The sequence below is a fragment of the Dipodomys spectabilis genome, unplaced genomic scaffold, assembly GCF_019054845.1.
Source record: "Dipodomys spectabilis isolate Male_0828 unplaced genomic scaffold, ASM1905484v1 ptg000017l, whole genome shotgun sequence".
NCBI lineage: Eukaryota > Metazoa > Chordata > Mammalia > Rodentia > Heteromyidae > Dipodomys > Dipodomys spectabilis.
Window position 1 is genome coordinate 5,793,511 of NW_024870694.1, and position 17,464 is coordinate 5,810,974.

General features: G+C 33.7%; 1 protein-coding gene across 6 annotated transcripts in view; it reads left to right on the forward strand.

Moving 5' to 3' along the window:
- Stxbp5l (syntaxin binding protein 5L) overlaps positions 1-17,464 on the forward strand; it is a 179,963-nt gene that overhangs the window by 128,834 nt on the left and 33,665 nt on the right. For 4 of the 6 annotated variants that reach the window (XM_042668305.1, XM_042668311.1, XM_042668310.1 and 1 more), the window contains one exon: positions 4,999-5,064. In XM_042668305.1, the coding sequence (XP_042524239.1) occupies positions 4,999-5,064 (66 nt within the window). Of the gene's footprint in view, positions 1-4,998; positions 5,065-8,536; positions 8,630-17,464 lie in introns of all 6 variants that reach the window. The other 2 variants (XM_042668317.1, XM_042668314.1) reach the window with 1 other exon arrangement.

The window sequence follows — 17,464 nt, forward strand, 5'->3', positions numbered from 1 at the left end:
AACATATTTTGTAACACTTGAGTCAAAGAAATTTGGATAGTAGACTTAAGACAGAGCATTGTCAGAAAAACATGCTTCCATGTAAATTTCTAGTTAATGCAATAGTAGGTTCTTTGAAGTGTTTCACATCTATCTGTGATATTTTTCCACTTTTACTGAGTTTTTTTTTTTCCAGTCTTAGGAATGAATACACAAATTTTTGATTGGAAAAAAAGGAAAGTAGAAGAGAACTAGCAAAGGGGGCAAATTACATTTTAAAAAATGGTAAAAAATAAAAAACAGAAAAACTATGTATAAAAAAGAAGGCCTCAAGACAAAAAGTTAGCAAAGATATGGTAAATAACAAATAGTGAAAATCCATTTATTCAGAGAATATTTTTAACAACTACTGTGGCTGAACTTTTTTAGACATTAAGTGAAGAATGATAAGTTGAAACAATTTATGATGGTTATCTTCCACTTACAGTCATTATAAAGATAAATAAAATCAATACATATAATATTACAGTGAGAAAAAGCAGCAATATTATGGTAGATAAAAATGAGACAGAATGTTTTCAGTATTGTCAGGGAAAAGTTTATCCAATAAGGACACATTTAAGTGAAATTTTGCAAGGTAAGAAGAGGCTAACAAATGATAAGGATGTGGGAGAAAAAGAAACTATAATACACTGATGATGGAAAGGTAAATTAGTGCAACCACTACGGAAGGCAATATGAAGAGTTCTCAAAAATATAAAAATGTAACTACTATATGATCCAGCTATACCACTTTTGGGAATTTGTCTAAAAGATTGAAAATTAGGATACAATAAGCACATCTATGTTCATTGAAACATAATCTACAATAACCAAGTTATGGAATAAATCCAAATACCCTACAACTGAAAAATGGATTAAGAATCTGTGTGGTATATATAAATATACAATGTTTTCATCCATCAGGAAGAATAATATTATGTCATTAGCAGTGAAATAGAAGGACCTGGAGAAAAATAATGATATTAAATAAAGTAAGACAGACTCAGAGAAAAAGGACACCTGTTTACTCTAATATGTAGAAACTAGACCTAAAATATCAACATAATTGAAAATACAGGTCCATATACATGAACAAAGTGTGTATGTATAGGAGATTCCATAGTGTTACCCTTTTGGACAATTAGCAGGCAATTCAACAAAATATTAGGAAGCTGAAACATGTCTTCACTGAATGAGGTTGGGATTAAATGAAGGGGGACAGATGAATAAAAAGATGAATAATAGGCAAGTATTGTTATAATACTCAGTGTACTTGTATGAAAACTTAACCAGGAAACTTGAGATGGGTTGGGATAGGATAGATGGAGGAGAGAATGATGAATCTGATCAATATGTACGTTACACATAAATGGACATCTAAAAATCAAACCACTTTTGTAAAGAACAAAATAAGGAGCCAGCGAAAGGTTTCAAGCCACTTCCAAATAAGAGGCAGAAGAACCAGATTTAACTTCCTGCTTAAAATGACCAAAAACAAACCTAAATCCCAACAAATCAGGAAACAACAGTTTTTAAGACACAGATTTAAATAATTTTTAAAAATTGTATCTTATATGATTAGAGGAAAACAAATTAATCCTACCATCACAATGATGCAATACAAGATTATAGATAATTACAAAAGCGGGGGAGAAGCCTCCTTTATGAAGATGCGGTCGTTAAATTGGAGACATATTTTTAAAGGAAAATAAAAGTAAACCAATGCTGTAATTCATAAAGAATTCTAACAATACAGTTCCCTCAACAAAGTTCTTATCAATATGTAACATATGAGTAAGCTCCCAGGAACAGGTTCAAAACCATGTAAAAGGATTACACAAGTGCAATGGTGTCTGTTCCCACCAACACAGTTTATTTTCCCAAAGAAAAAGAGTTCAATAAAACTAAATGAACTCCAGAAATAGATCTATATATATGGGCAACTGTCTGCAATTAACTAGAGAAAGAAATTTTTTCTACAAATAGTCTTCAAATAAATGGATATCGTAGTGAAGAAAAAAAACCCAAATTAAAGACAAACACAAATCACAATGTAGTATAAACTTAAAACTAAAACTATAATTCTAAAGAAAGAACAAAGAAAATTTTTTAACCTTGGGTAAGGTGAAGCTTTCTGCAATATCAAAAACATGTTCTATAAACAACATCTAGAAAAGTCAGTCTTCATAAGCAAAATTTCTTATCCTTCAAAAGACACAAGAATGAAGATTGAAGCCTTGGAAAAAATATCTGTATATCATGTATATGATAAAGAACTGTGTCTAGAACATATTAAAATCAAAACTTGCTAATAAAACTGATGTACTTAAAAACAGCAAGATATTTTAATATTCATTTCACAAAAAAGATAGATGAATAAATGTACAAAAATACCCAACAATATTCACCACTAAGGAAAGGCAATTAAAATTACGGTGGCTAAAGTCAAAACTACTGATCTACCAAGGATTGGAAAGTCTGTGAGACTCTTACATCCATCTAGTCACAGAAAAAGCCCAAAGAGGCACCGTGGCTTAAGTGGTAGAGTGCTAGCCTTGAACAAAAGGAGCTCAAGGACAATGCCCAGACCCAGAGTTGAAGCCCCAGGACCACCAAAAGAAAAAAAGATTCTTGCCTGAAATATATGTTAAAATTCCTTCAACTGCATAACAAGAAGTTAATTGTTTTAAAAAAAAATAGTCAGACTTGAATAGGAACATCACAAAAAACAGTAAGCAAATGAAAAGCAACTATCAGTAGTTATAGGGAAATTTAAATTTAAATCATAGTAAATTACTATAACTAGAAGAATGAAGACTTAAAAAGACTGATAGTGACTAGTGTTGAGATCACCCATAAGTTGCTGATAGAATACAAAATATAGTATCCCATTTAGACCCCACAATATAGAAAAATGCTATAGAAAAAATACTCAAAACACAAAAAAGCCTAGGATTTTCAGTTATTTATTATATTAAAGAATGAAAGGACTAAATATTTCACAGTATAAGCATATTGTCACAACAGTATTATATTTTGTTATAATGATTGATGAATTCTAAGGAGATGGGGAAATTATTTTTAAGATAGACATAAATAGAAACGTGTGAACATGCAACTCCATTGTAGGTTGAAAATAATCAAAGACGAAAGGGGAATATTCTATGATACATTTTTTATCTTACATTTTCCTATTTTTCAAAGCATTATTTCTGTAGTCAGAAAAATGTGTATTTTGGAATAATGATTGTTCTGAATAAATATAAGACTGAGTAATGATTACTGTAAAATATTTAAAGTTAGGACACATGTATCTTGACACATGGAAGTTGTTTTACTATTACTATGGCTATGTTGAGCAAGAATCAGTAGAAATGAGAAAGAATAAGGGAAAACAAATTCAGAAAATAGTACACAAATTAAAAAAAAATATGAGCTGGGCCCCGGGGGATAATGCCTATAATCTTAGTACTATATTTGAGTGACTCTATAGATGAATACTTGTTGCTTATTTAGTTATATACCTTTTCTGTTTGATTTGTATCTCTTGGGTAAAGAACATGTTTACAATCGTTTTGAGTTGATGAATGTGTACTTCTAGATTAATAGGAATAATTATATTAGTGAAAATTGTAAGTCATAATTACAAGTAAAAATTTAAATATGAGATGAGCATTGATAGTTCTCAAACTAAATGAAAGAGTAGGTTACATGATCTGAAGTTGGTACTCAGAGCTCTATGAATGAAATAATATAGTATGTAATAGTCATGCTGTATGAATAATATATCACATACACAGTGATAATCCCACAGGTTATAATAGAGCTGAAAAATTCCTAACATCTCATACCTTTACTGATCTTCTCTCTGTTTACATATACTTAGAAACCCAAACATTTACCAATGAGTCAAAATTCCCTGTGGTATATAGTAAACATGCTGTATAAGTTTAGCTGAGGAGCAATAGCCTATACAACTTGGGTAAAGCTGTTCCATCTAGATTTGGGCCAACATACTCCATTTTATTCATGCAATAACAAAATCAACTGATGGCACATTTCTCAGGACATAGTCCAATTAGTAAGTAACATGTGAATTTACTATGAATCCTGGGTTTTATTTAAGCTGTCATTGGCTTGGTTTTGTGCTTATTTCTCACCTATAATATATTGGGATTTTTCTAATATATCATAGTGGATCTTTGCTGCGTCACAATTCTATGATTGTTTTTGTACCTAAAGAAAATTTATTAGCAAAAAAGATTAAACAAAAGATAGTTTTAGTTCATTCATAACAGCCCCCTAATGTTTTCTGGGAATGGAGACATGTATTTAAGTGCCAACTAAATATTTATTTACAAAAGAAAAAGTATATGAGACTTCAAGTATAGAAAACTATGAAGAAGGATACTTTACAAGTATCATTGGAATGAAGAGTTTCCGATAATGAGAATTACAGATAAATGAATCTGTTGAACTTACCTATATATTTATCTAGAAAGCAAGAGGATTGAAATTTATAAAATGTTACACATAAAAGGGCTATAGTGTTTTATAACAGTTGAACGTTATTTGACAGATTGATTAATACACAATATAAATTTAAATTTAAATTGGACTATAAAATTTTAAACTAAAACCTTTTTTCTTTAAGATTTTGTCTTTTATAAACATATTTTTAAAATTGTATCTATTGTTAAAATAGATAGTTCATGTGAAAATAATAAATTTTACCCTTCCACCACTCCTGTTTAATTATCCTCTATCAGTCAGTTGTTGCTTCTGGTTTTTCCCTATATCACTTATTTAAACAAGTTTTGGGAATAAGTCACATAGTATAGGCATGATAAAGTTATTCACAGTTACAAGAGACTTTTTAAACTTGAAGAAATTAAGAAAAAGGAATTAGTAAGTACTAGAAAGATTTATCTCTTCTTGTCCCTTTGCCTCTCATTCATTTTGTTGTTGTATTTTTAGGTTTAACTGAGCTGAATGACAATCCAGTCCCCCTGGAACTTGAGCGCTGCAAGTCTCCCACTTCAGGTAAAAGATGAGTGGTATTTTATAAGCTTCTGGTAGTTCAATGTATCATACTATTACTTTATTTTAATTTTTGTAGTACAATATTCATGATTTTAGATGTCTTAGTAGTTTTGGTTTTCTGAAACTTAACTTTTAAGCAACTTATCCTAAGCAATTTTTGCCCCCAAAGAAAATTAAGATCAGAAGTATGAATATAATGCTTTTAAATAGACAACTTTGCAACTATATTAGGCATGCTTAATTAGTGTCAAATAAATTTGAGTAATATTATACAGAAACTAGAGATGACTTGGTGGGATGTAGAAACTATACATGCAGAACATTTTTCTGGATGAGCAATTCTTAAATATTTTCCCACATTTTTTCTTAGCATTAATTAGTTGTAGAAGGGAGTTTCATTTATGACATGACCGTATACATGCATCTCATGATCAGAGTCTGTCCCTCCATCATGCCTGTAGCCCTCAAAGGACTTGGCATGTAATCAAGTAGATTGCTTCAAAGCAGGAAAGTTTTGACTACTTCTGTATAATGTTACTTGCCTTTCTACTTCCATTTCCATTTTTCCTCTTGTGTTATTTGTAACTAAAGCCTGCATTAGCATCCAGTGAAGAGTATTTAAACACAGACTGTGGGGTGCCAAAGATTCTAATCATCAGATCTGGGTTAGTGTGTAAGATTTTTGTTAACATTTCTAGCAAAGTCCCAACTGATGTTAATGCTTTTAGTCTCCAAGCAACTGGAGCATTGCCCTCCTGCAAATATAGCCAGTTGTAAGGCATTTACCTAGCATGTGAAAGACCCTAGATTCAATCAAGAGAGACATAGAAAGGGAGAGAAGAGAGAATAATGAAATTGCCCTTTATTCCTTCATAATATCTATTGAGGGAATCTTATACTTTGTTAAATCTGTTAAGCACAAAATTGGTGGGACAAAAGGTGAAGCAATTTAACAGTTAATACTCACTGGACACTAAGTTGTAAATGAGCTATACAATTTGGTGGGGGAGGGAAGCAGAAAACTGGGAGAAACTGAGGGAGGAGTGACACTGTTCAAAAAGAAATATACTCATTACCTGACTTAATTGTAACCCCTGCATATATCACCTTTACAATAACACTTTTTTTTTTTAAAAAAGGGTAAGAATATTGATGTAGGTATATTCAAATATAACTGAATCTTATATATACCTCATTTTATAGCTCTAGTTTTTATGTGGACCTAAATTTCTCTTATACCCCAACTGTAAGTAATACAGAGTTGAAGGTTCAGACTATTATTTCTTGAAAATAATGAACAACAGAATAGCTAGTGTGAGCTGAAAAAGAATCCAACTGCAAAAAAAAAAAAAAGAATACAACTTCAAAGTCAATGTTTTCAGCTTCCAGGGTGGTATCATCATGTTTTCATATTATTTAGTCATTTACTCAACTACTCAACAAATTTCTAGTTTCTACAGTCAGACATTATGTTATCCACTGAGAATAAATTAGTGAGAAGCATACTTATTATATAAATGGAACTTACAGTCTGTCTGTAGACACAAGCAATATCCTAAAAACTATACAAATTGTTAACACTTTTTTTTTAACACTGTACTGTCCTTTTTCACTTAACAGATAATGTTGTGCAGTTTGTGCCTTGTATAAATTCACATTTCAAGAAGATAACATTAAACTTTTATGCTAACATTAAACTCTTACAGAATGTTAACTCCATTTATCTGGCATAAAACTTTAATTTCCTAAGGAAAATACCCCTCCCCTTTTTTTGCCGGTACTGGGGCTTGAACTCAGGGCCTGTATGCTGTACTTGATCCCCTTTGTGATCAAGGCGAGCACTCTACCACTTGAGCCACAGCTTCAGTTCAGGCTTTTTTTTAAATAGTTTATTGGAGATAAGAGTCTCACGGAGACTTTTCTGCTGGGGGCTGACTTCAAACCTGATCCTCAGATCTGAGCCTCCTGAGTGGCTAGGATTACAGGTGTGAGTCACTGACACCTAAGAAAATACCCCTTTTTGGTCATAGAGTTGAATACATCAAATCTTCAAGTGTAGGTTTGGGTCATCCCAGAAAATGTACTATTCTAATCCTAAAAGATATATAAGGCTAGCATGAGATCTGACAGTTATACTTTCCTTCCTTCCTTCCTTTCCTCCTTCCTTCCTTTCCTCCTTCCTTCCTTCCTTCTTTCCTTTCTCTCTTTCTCTCTTTCTCTTTCTCTCTCCTCTTTCTCTCTCTCTCCTCTTTCTCGCTTTCTTTTCTCTCTCTCCTTCTCTCTCTGTTTCTCTCTGTTTCTCTCTTTCTTCCTCTCTTTCTTTCTCTCTTTCTTTCTTTCTTTCTTTCATGTCATGGGGCTTTAACTCTGGGCCTGGCACTGTCCCTGAGCTCTACAGCTCAAGGCAAGTGCTATACCACTTGATTCACAGCACCACTTCTGGTTTTCTAGTGGTTAATAGGAAATAAGAGTCTCACAGAGTTTGCTGCCCGGGCTAGCATTGAACTGCAATCCTCAGATCTCAGCCTCCTGAGTAGCTAGATTACAGGTGTGATCCACTGGTGCCTTGCCAGTTACTACCTTACTATCTTAATTCTTTTTATCATAATTTCTAACTATCATACTTCTCACTGTTCATAATCTACAACAGACATTTTACCAAGTGTAAGTGAAAGCCATGGTGACAGAAAAGTTTATCTATATTAAGATATATTTATTAAGATGCCATAGAAATTCGTCGCACAAAAGAGTAACAAAAGAGTATCCAACTTTTTGAGGTTCATGCTAAAGCTGGAGTGTCCTTCAGCAAAAATTCTGTGTGCCTAAAATCCCACTAAGTCCTCCAGGAAGCTTCATTTTTTTCTTCAAATGGTCCTATTGTAGCAGCGCTTGACTTTATTTTATAAAGGAACAAAATAGAGAGTGTTTCATCCAGTAATGAAATTTACCTTTAAGGTGAATTGTTAGTTCACTTAAGAAATTACATGACAAGCCAAGCATTGGTAACACATACCTACAAACCTCTCAGGAGGCTGAGATCCAGAGAATTGGAATTCGAAGCCAACCAGGACAGAAATTATGTAAGACTCCATCTCTAACAACCAGCAAAACGCTAGTCTAGCTATTTTGGAGGTGGTAGAGCACCAGCCAAGCAAGATAGCTGAATAAATGTAAGTTCCTTACTTCAATCTAGTAAAATGCTGGGTAGTTGAACCCTGAGCTCAAAATCCAAAAGAGAGAGAGACAGAGAGAGAGACAGAAAGAGAGAGGAAAGAAAGGAAGAAGGAAGGAGGAAGGAAGGAAGGAAGAAAGGAAGGAAGGAAGAAAGGAAGGAAGGAAGGAAGGAAGGAAGGAAGGAAGGAAGGAAGGAAGGAAGGAAGGAAGGAAGGAAGGAAGGAAGGAAGGAAGGAAGGAAGGAAGGAAGGAAGGAAGGAAAATTACATGCCAATAGTTTTCTATTTCTTTCCTTTAGGACTCGCTACCAGAACTCCTGAGGCAGCACCAGGCTTTTATAGGAATGAAATGCCAGCTGTGAGACAGAGGAATCAAGTACATCACTTGCCAGGTGAAGGTGAAAATCTTTTATACAAATAAACACAATACTAATTTCTCCATAATTTTCTAGACTTCACAATTTGTCTCAAGACTATTCTCAGAGCTAGGTGCTGGTAGCTCACATCTGTAATCTGTAATTAGAACTCAGGAAGCTGAGTTCTAATGATTAAGGTTTGAAACTAGCACTGAAAGCAAAATCATGAAACTTTCATTTCCAATTAAAAAAGCAAGAAGCCAGAAGTATAGTTGTGACTCAAATTGTAGAGTCTTAACTGTGACTTAAAGAGCTAAGAAAAAGAACTGAGGCCTTGAGTTCAAGAAGAAGAAGAAGAGGAGGAGGAGGAGGAAGAGCAGGAGGAGGGGGAGGGGGAGGGGAGGGGGAAGAGGAGGGGGAAGAAGAAGAAGAGAGACTGCAAGTCTCTTGCAGTAAATGAAGAAAAGTTTCCTGAAGCCATTATTAAAATAAGTCACTGGTTTTTTGATATGTAAAGTAGGAATTTCTTTAAAAAGGATTTTGTGAAAGATTTTGAAAAAGTTTAATAGAATTTTGATACTATTTTATTTACTATAAATGTCAATAGTTTCAAGCCTATAAGAAAATAAGTGAGGATTAACAGATAATTCAGAGAAAAGCTAAGAGCCCCAAAGTAGTGAGATTATATAAAATTCTCCATATTTCTTCCTAACATTGTGAAATATTTGTCTGTAATTAACAATAACCATGATAATCGTGGAAACTCCCTTTGGAAGGCTTTGTAATCTCAATTTTATGCAAGCAACATTTGTTGCTGTTAATGGGGACCAAAATAGACTCACATACAAATTGTATAGCCCCCTTAAATTAGACATTCAAATGTGGTTATAACCACATTTGTAACTTTAACATATTACTGATGTTATAGACATCAAGTAAGGTCAGCAATCAAGAAGGATAAAAGTAATTGTTACAGTTTTCCAAATAGTTTCATTTTTTCTTACCTAATACAATACTCCTGGAATATACCTTTTTCTGATGAGAAATCTGAAGCTCAGAGCATTAAATGAATACAGATAGAATTCCAAGTTAGCTATATGTGGTTGTAAACCTATGCTTTTTCCCCTTTCCCTATGCTTGATTATTTGATCTCTTATTGTTGTTGTTAACATTTGTTTGTTTATTTCATGGTACTGGGCATGAACTCTGGGCCTCACACATGCTAGGCAGGTGTATACTTCTAGGCTGTGCCTCAGTCCTTTTTTGTACTGGTGATTTTGAGACTGGTCTCAATTTTGCCTGGATCTACATTTAGACAGATTTTCTTATTTTACACTTACACTATACCTGATATGACAGGTACATACCACTGTGCCCAGCTTTTCCCATTAAGATGGAATTTCATAAACTTTTTTTCCCCCGAGGCTGGCCTATAATCACAATCCTCTCTATCTTAGCCTCCCATGTAGCTAGGATGAAAGGCTTGAGCCACCAAGCCTGGCTCTGGTTTTGAGGATTTTAAAAAATGGGTTGAAAACTCCAATTATCTCTGGTAGTTTATAAATTAATATAAATATAGAAATAAATAGAAATAAAGCTTCATAATTACTGAACAAAGATGTTAATAGCCCTTGATTCATTAATATTATCTAAATAGGAATAAAGGAAGTATTTTAAGGTAGTCGTAACATTAAACATTTTTATGCTGGGGAAAATTCTAATGTCAATAACTCTTTGCCTAGGTATATCTTAGATGCTTCTAGAAAAAAGATTTTAAAACAGGGGGGTGGCAGCAAAATTGGAGGCATATAGACCTTGAGGACCATTAAAACTTTTGTTTTAATGTTTGATCTATTTAGTTTATAGAAGATATCTAGACCATAGAAGTGTTAACTTTTCTGTCAGGAAGATCACATTACTCAGTGGGAAGGGAATAATTTTAAAGGCAGAAAAAAAATGTACGTAACTCAATTACTTTCTTTTTTGACAGTATAGGATTTGAACTCAAAGCCTTGTTCTAGCTAGGCAGGCAATCTATCACTTGAGCCATGCTCTCAGTCCTTTTTACTTTAGTTATTTTTTATAAAGTCTTTCATTTTTGCCAATTCCTTCTCAGACTACAGTCTTATCTCTTTTTCCTGAGTAATTGGTATTACAGGCATAAGACACCAAACCTTACTTGTTTCTTGAGCTATCATCTTGCTATCTTTTTGCTAGATCTGGCCTAGAACATGTTTCTCCTATCCTAAGTAGTTGGGATATATTCCACTATACTGTTCAAAATGTTTAGTACTGTTCAAATATTTACTACTGTTCAAAATATATGGTTGGTTATATATAGTAGTTGCTATTATAAAACTACTAGTGTGCTGCACACAATGTCTCACACCTATAATTGGAGCTATTCCAGAGACAGACAGTTGAGAGCTTTATGGCTCTAAGGGTAGCCATGACAAAAATTAGCAAGACCCCCATCTCAGCCAATAAACCAGGCAGTGCTAACACTCTCCTGTGATCACACTCACTGGGCAGCATAGGTAGTTAAATTGAGGTCCAAGGATGGCTGTGGGAAACAATTTAGACCCTACTTGAAATAACCTAAAGTGAAAAGAGTTGGAGGAAGAGTTAAAGTACCTGAGTGACAAGTACAAGGCCCAGAATTCAAATCCCAGTAACACACACACACACACACACACACACACACACACACACACACACACACACACACACACACACATACATACACACACCAGTAGCATGAACATACATGGTTTAAAACGGGAGTAGTAGTGTTTAAAAAGAAATGTAGAAATGAGCATATGATCTCTTTTTGGTGGAAGATTTTACAACAACCACTAACTGATTAATCTGCAGCTGTTCAATAATTGAACCTAAAATTGGGAACCATGAATTTAAAAGTAGAGATGGATAGTTATGTAAAGTTTATAATATTGCGCTGTTGTGGAGCTTGACCATTTTATGATTTCCATATTTCTACATATATCTTAATACTCATTTTGCGATAAGTCATTCCTTTCACTCATTTATGCTATCTCTGGTTATAAGTTGACATGGTTAGGTAAGTGGGAATTAGGGAAACACTTGTGGAAATGCTGTGCTTTGCAACTTGTTTCTTTTTAAATCAGATTTATTGAGATATAACTTACATAAAGAAAAATTCTTAGTGTACAGTTGTATGGATTTTCTTTTGTTTTGTTTTTACTTTTCTTTTTAAAGTATGCCACAGCATGTTAAATAACAAGAGGTTCTTGACAAATTTTCCAAAATCTGATGGGACTAGGGCCAAAAGAAGCCAAACTGGAGCCTAGGTTGTTACTCAGAGGTACAGTACCTACCTAATGTACATGAATTAATCCCCAGCATCCCACACACCAAAAATTAATAATAATGAGGAGGAGGAGAAGGAGGAGGAGGAGGAAAAGTCAAATTGTGCAGAACTAATATTTTCTGGGGAAAAATTCCCTGAACCCATAATAATTATTTATGTACTGTTTTCTCAGTTACCTTGATAAGCAATGACATATTGAAATCTTCAATATTCAAAGGATAAAGAAACTATTCTATGTGAGTATATTCAGTGTGACTTAAGGAAAGCAAAGCATTATGAATCAAGTGTGTGGTATCACTAAAAAAGGCAGTAGACTCTTAGAAAGTTTTATTGCACAGAGCAGAACTATATACTTTTATATATTCTAATAGGGGCACTACTATACTTTTAGCTACTTCCCTCTATAATGGAAATGGAATCTTAAAAATTATGGAAGAAAATTTCAATTAATTACAAAAAAACTAAACAACTTGAAAAATATCTAATTATAATCACTCTATTGATTTATTGTATCGAACTGGTGTTTGAAGTCACATCCTCAGGCTTCATAGGAGGTACTCTACTGCTTGAATCATGCTTCCAGGCATGCTTTTTGCTGGCTATTTTGGAGGTATTGTCTAACGAACATTTCTGCTTACACTGCCCTCAATCTATGCTCCTCCAAATCTCAGCCTCCTGAGTAGCTAGGATTACAGGTGTGAGACATCTACCATAATCACTTTTAAAAAAAATAGCAAAGTCTTAAAAGAATATAATCACTAAGAGCAATATGGCTTCTTTTTGTATGGAAAAATCTGAGGTGTACCTCAGGAAATACTTCTTATGGAAGAGTCCCAGGTAAAAGTCCCATTTCTCAAAATGTGATCACTTGTAATATTTCTTAAAAAAAAAAAAAAAAACAAATTTTTGCTGACCTGGAATTGGCACTAAGTCTCTTCAGGTGCTTTAAAATCTGATATGTAGCCAGGTGCCTGTGGTTTACTCCTGTAATCTTAGCTACTTAGGAGGCTGAGATCTGAGAATTGTGATTCAAAGACAGCCCCAGCAGGAAAGTCCATGACACTTATACTCAGCAAAACAAGGCAAAAGTAGAGCTGCGGCTCAACTGTTAAAGCACTAGCCTTGAGCAAGAAAAGTTCAGGGTCAGAATATAGGCCCTTAGATTAAGCCTCAGGAGAAGGACAAAAAAAAAATCTGGCATGTGTTGGGAACACAAGTTTCAAGCATAAAACATGAGTTTAAATTCAATATTGCCAAAATAAAATATGCCATATAAGATTAGGAACTGGTTAGTCTTCATTGCTCCAAAGGGTAAAACAGACAAATTGGTAAATAACAGAAAAAAGTATCTTAAGCTTAAAAACAAGGAAATTTTCAGCAACTCAAAATTTTAATTTTATAAACCTTTGAAGTTTGCTATCATAAAATTATTCAAACTGACAGAATGTGAAGAATGTTATAGAAGACATAATGCATTGCTTAGGATATTGGTCTATGACCTCTGAATTTCCTATGGGCAAGGATTCTTCAGATCCTTTTCTCTGTGCAGATTACTTAACCGGTGAATTTTAAGAAAAGTTTCTGTTTCCATTTCTCCCCTTTTACCACCATGAAGTAAGAATAGTATGTATATTTTAGCTTAGAAAACAGTAAAAAAAAATGCATAAGTTTGGAGTGCTTCATTTCCTGAGGCTCATTACAAAGAAAGAAAGAAAGAAGACAGAAAGAGAGAAAGAAAGAAAGAAAGGAAGAAAGAGAGAAAGAAAGAAAAGAAAGACAGAAAGAAAGACAGAAGGAAAGACAGAAAGGAAGGAAGCAAGGAAGGAAGAAGAAAACTTCTTTATTCAAGCTCAATCTACTCTCTAACCATGTACCAGTTTTTACATGCCAGATTTTAAAACACCTAAAGAAACTATCACTTCAGGCACTAAGTATTAATAAGCTTTCCAGACACATTTCCATTATTATTTCTAGCACATCAACAAGCTTTCTTCATCTTTTTTTGTACGTTTTTTTAATTATAAAGTACTGTACAGAGGGGTTACAGTTACATGAGCAAGGTAATGAGTACATTTCCTATCAAGCATTGTTGCCTCCTCCTTTGTTTTTCCCCTATCATCCCTTCCCTCCCACCTCCACAACTACACCCCCCAACTCCCTGCCAAAGTTGTAAAGTTCGTTTTCAACATAGTGTCTAGTAGATCTGATTGTTACAATGGGTCAACCTGTATCCCTATTGAAGCATTTTGTTTTTTCCCTTCTCCTCCCCAAATTACAGAAGTATATATGTATATATATAAGATGCAGGGCACCGACATCAAATACAGTGAAAACAGGGGTTATGCCGTGGGGGAAGAACATACAAAGAAACAAAAAAATCACATGGTACATTATAAATACATTAGAAACAGTAGCAAGAAAGAAAAATATATGTTTGTCCCTATCTTGGAGTTCATTTCGCTTAAATCATCTTATATGGTCATATGTACATAGCTTTTGACCTTTTCTACTTGTCCTACTTAGCCTTCGTTAGACTAATATTTTGCCCTGCTTTCTGACTTCACTGTTCAAATTCATTAAGCAAATGATTTTAACTATTGTGCCAGCATTTGACTAGATATTGAAAATCAGTACTCATCATTGAAAAACTTCAAAAGTTTTGAGGTTCTAATGGATAATAGAGTGTAAAAAGGTCATATATAATAAGTGTATTAAATTTAATAAGAAAATATGCAGAAGTGCTACAGAAGTTAGCTTAAGTTTGGGGCTGACTTCTGCAAGGAAGAAAAGTTTAGTAACTGGACCAAAGGAGGAAGAATATTGCATGCATAAATAGCAGCAGCCTGTGTGACATTTTTATGAAGAAAGTTCCCTCATTCATCCTCGCATCTAGTCTCTTTTTTCCTCCCTAGGAAAGATGAGATCTGTTAGGGTAGGCTTAATTTTTAAATATGAAGTACTATCAAAAAAGTAGATGATAAGCTAGAGTAGATACTGGAGCAGATTTGAGAGCCAATAGTTAGCTATTGGAATATGAGATAATATTCTCATCCAAAAGAGTTGTGAGTAATAAGATGCTTCCATTGTAGTCAATTTTTCTGCAGAATCTAGAGTTTTGGATGCTAAGACCAGGACTGTTTTCCTTCTTTCTGCATCTTTATTATCTATTGAAAGTAGTTAATATGTAAGGCATATTAAAAAGTCTATATAAAAAGAACATAGCAACTTTTTTTTTTTTTGGTCCGGTCATGGGGCCTAAACTTTGGACCTGGGCGCTGTCCCTCAGCTCTTCAGCTCAAAGACCTACCACTTGAGCCACAGTGCCACTTCCGGCTTTTTTCTTTTTGCTTATGTAGTGTTGAGGAATCGAACCCAGGGCCTCAGGCATGCAAGGCAAGCGCTCTACCACTGAGCCACCTTCCCAGCCCAAACGTAGCAACTTTTAAGGTAAATTAAGAAACAATCTTATATTAAGATGAGTAAGTTCCTGTTAAACACTTAATATATAGTATGATTATTGTATATATTTTGGTTTCCATATGTTGAAATAAATAACATCTTTTAGTGCTAGTAATTATTAACCCAAATTATTAAAATCTCATTTGATTTTACCTTAACCTATATAAATATATCATAAAATGTCTTCATAGGGAAAATAGTTTGTTACTATTATTTTATTACAGTGATAATATTTATGTATGCTTTAATAAGTTGTTTAGCATGGCAAACTTAGTCAGCCTATAAGTTTGGAACTAAATACAATTTACAACCTGTTACAAACAGTTGGAGTAACAGTTTAACAGTTGTTAAAAATACTTGGAGTAATATCAAAAGCCAAATAGTATTTCATGACCCATGAGGAGTATATTAAATTTTATATTTAAGCTTTAAGATTTTCACAATTATATATTTGAAATCTTTTACCAATACTTTCTAGGACTCAGATTGATTATCAATACTTTCTAATGAGCAATTTCATTTACAACCAGAAATACTATTTGAAAATAAATGCAGGATTACATGAAAGAAAGAATTTCAGTTTAAAATCAGACAGCAAGGCTGAGCATGGTAGTGCATGTATTAAAAGCATATTCAAGTTGAAACATCCTAGATAATATCAACAATACTGTTTTATAGGTAAGAAAATTACAGTACAGATCAATGATGGAATTTTTCTAAAGTTGTATACCTAGATAGTAATAATTCAGAACTTATGAGGCATGTTTTCTGATTTGGGAGGTATGATCTTGGGGCCTGTAACTGTGAGGCATCCCTTGCCCTTTTTAAAATTTAATTATTTTTGAGATAAGGTTTTACATTTTTGTTCAGGGTTGGCCTTTGACTGAGATCTTTCTGCCTGTGAAGACGAGATTACAGGAATGTCCACCTTGTAGCTTATTGATTGAGATGGATGTCTCACTGACTTTTCCCCTGTGCTTGCCTTGAAAAATGAACTGCCTCATCTCTGCCTTGTAACTGAGATTGCCAGTGTGCATCACCACATTTGGTCTTGTTTTCTGATTTGAAATTGAACATTTTATTTTGCTATATCATCTTGCATTTTTAATTTTCCAATAGCATTTCTGGTTGTAAATAAAACCACTCATTAGAATGTATTAACTAATTGATAGCATGAGTCCTAATAAAGTACTATGAAATATTTATAAGGTAATTTTCCTTAATTTTTTCCTTGATATCATATATAATAATTTATATTTTGTGAAATGCTAAATATACAATTTTAATTAGCAGATAAAAAAGAAACAAGTTGGGCTGGGAAGGTGGCTCAGTGGTAGAGCGCTTGCCTTGCATTCCTCAGCACCACATAAGCAAAAAGAAAAAAGCTGGAAGTGGCACTGTAGCTCAAGTGGTAGAGCACTAGCCTTGAGCTGAGGGACAGCGCCCAGGCCCAGAGGTCAGGCCCCACGACCAGACTCTACCCCCACCCCCAAAAAAGAAGTCTTTTAATGAATTCTAGTTTCCTTGATTTAGATAGACTTTACTAGAGAGCTTATAATAATGTAATTAAATTTATTTTCAATGTTTTGTATTGTCAAGACTTTTTTACCTCCTTAATTTACATGTCAGTATTCCAATATTGATGTCATTATTTCATCTACCATAGGCATGGAGATTTCCTTGATTACAGCATATACACTAGAATTTTCTTCTTTCAACTTCATAACACTTTGTTATTTGCAATGTGATCTTATTCATTTATTGTAGTGTTTATTTTATCTGTTAAATAGCTCTGGAATTAATTTTTGGTGCTTTCAGTAAATTACTTCAACCAACATATATGATTGAAACTATGTAAATATTTACATGATTGCTGTAAGAACACTATTTTTGCTTCCACACATGCTCACTAAGCATAATATTCATCAAGATATTAATAATTAGGGCCAGTCATAGCACATCTGTAATCCAAGCTACTCAGGAGGCAGAGGATAGAGGATCTCAGTCAGGCCTGGCCTGGCAAAAGCACAACAAACTGAAAAACAAAAAACTGAACAACAAAC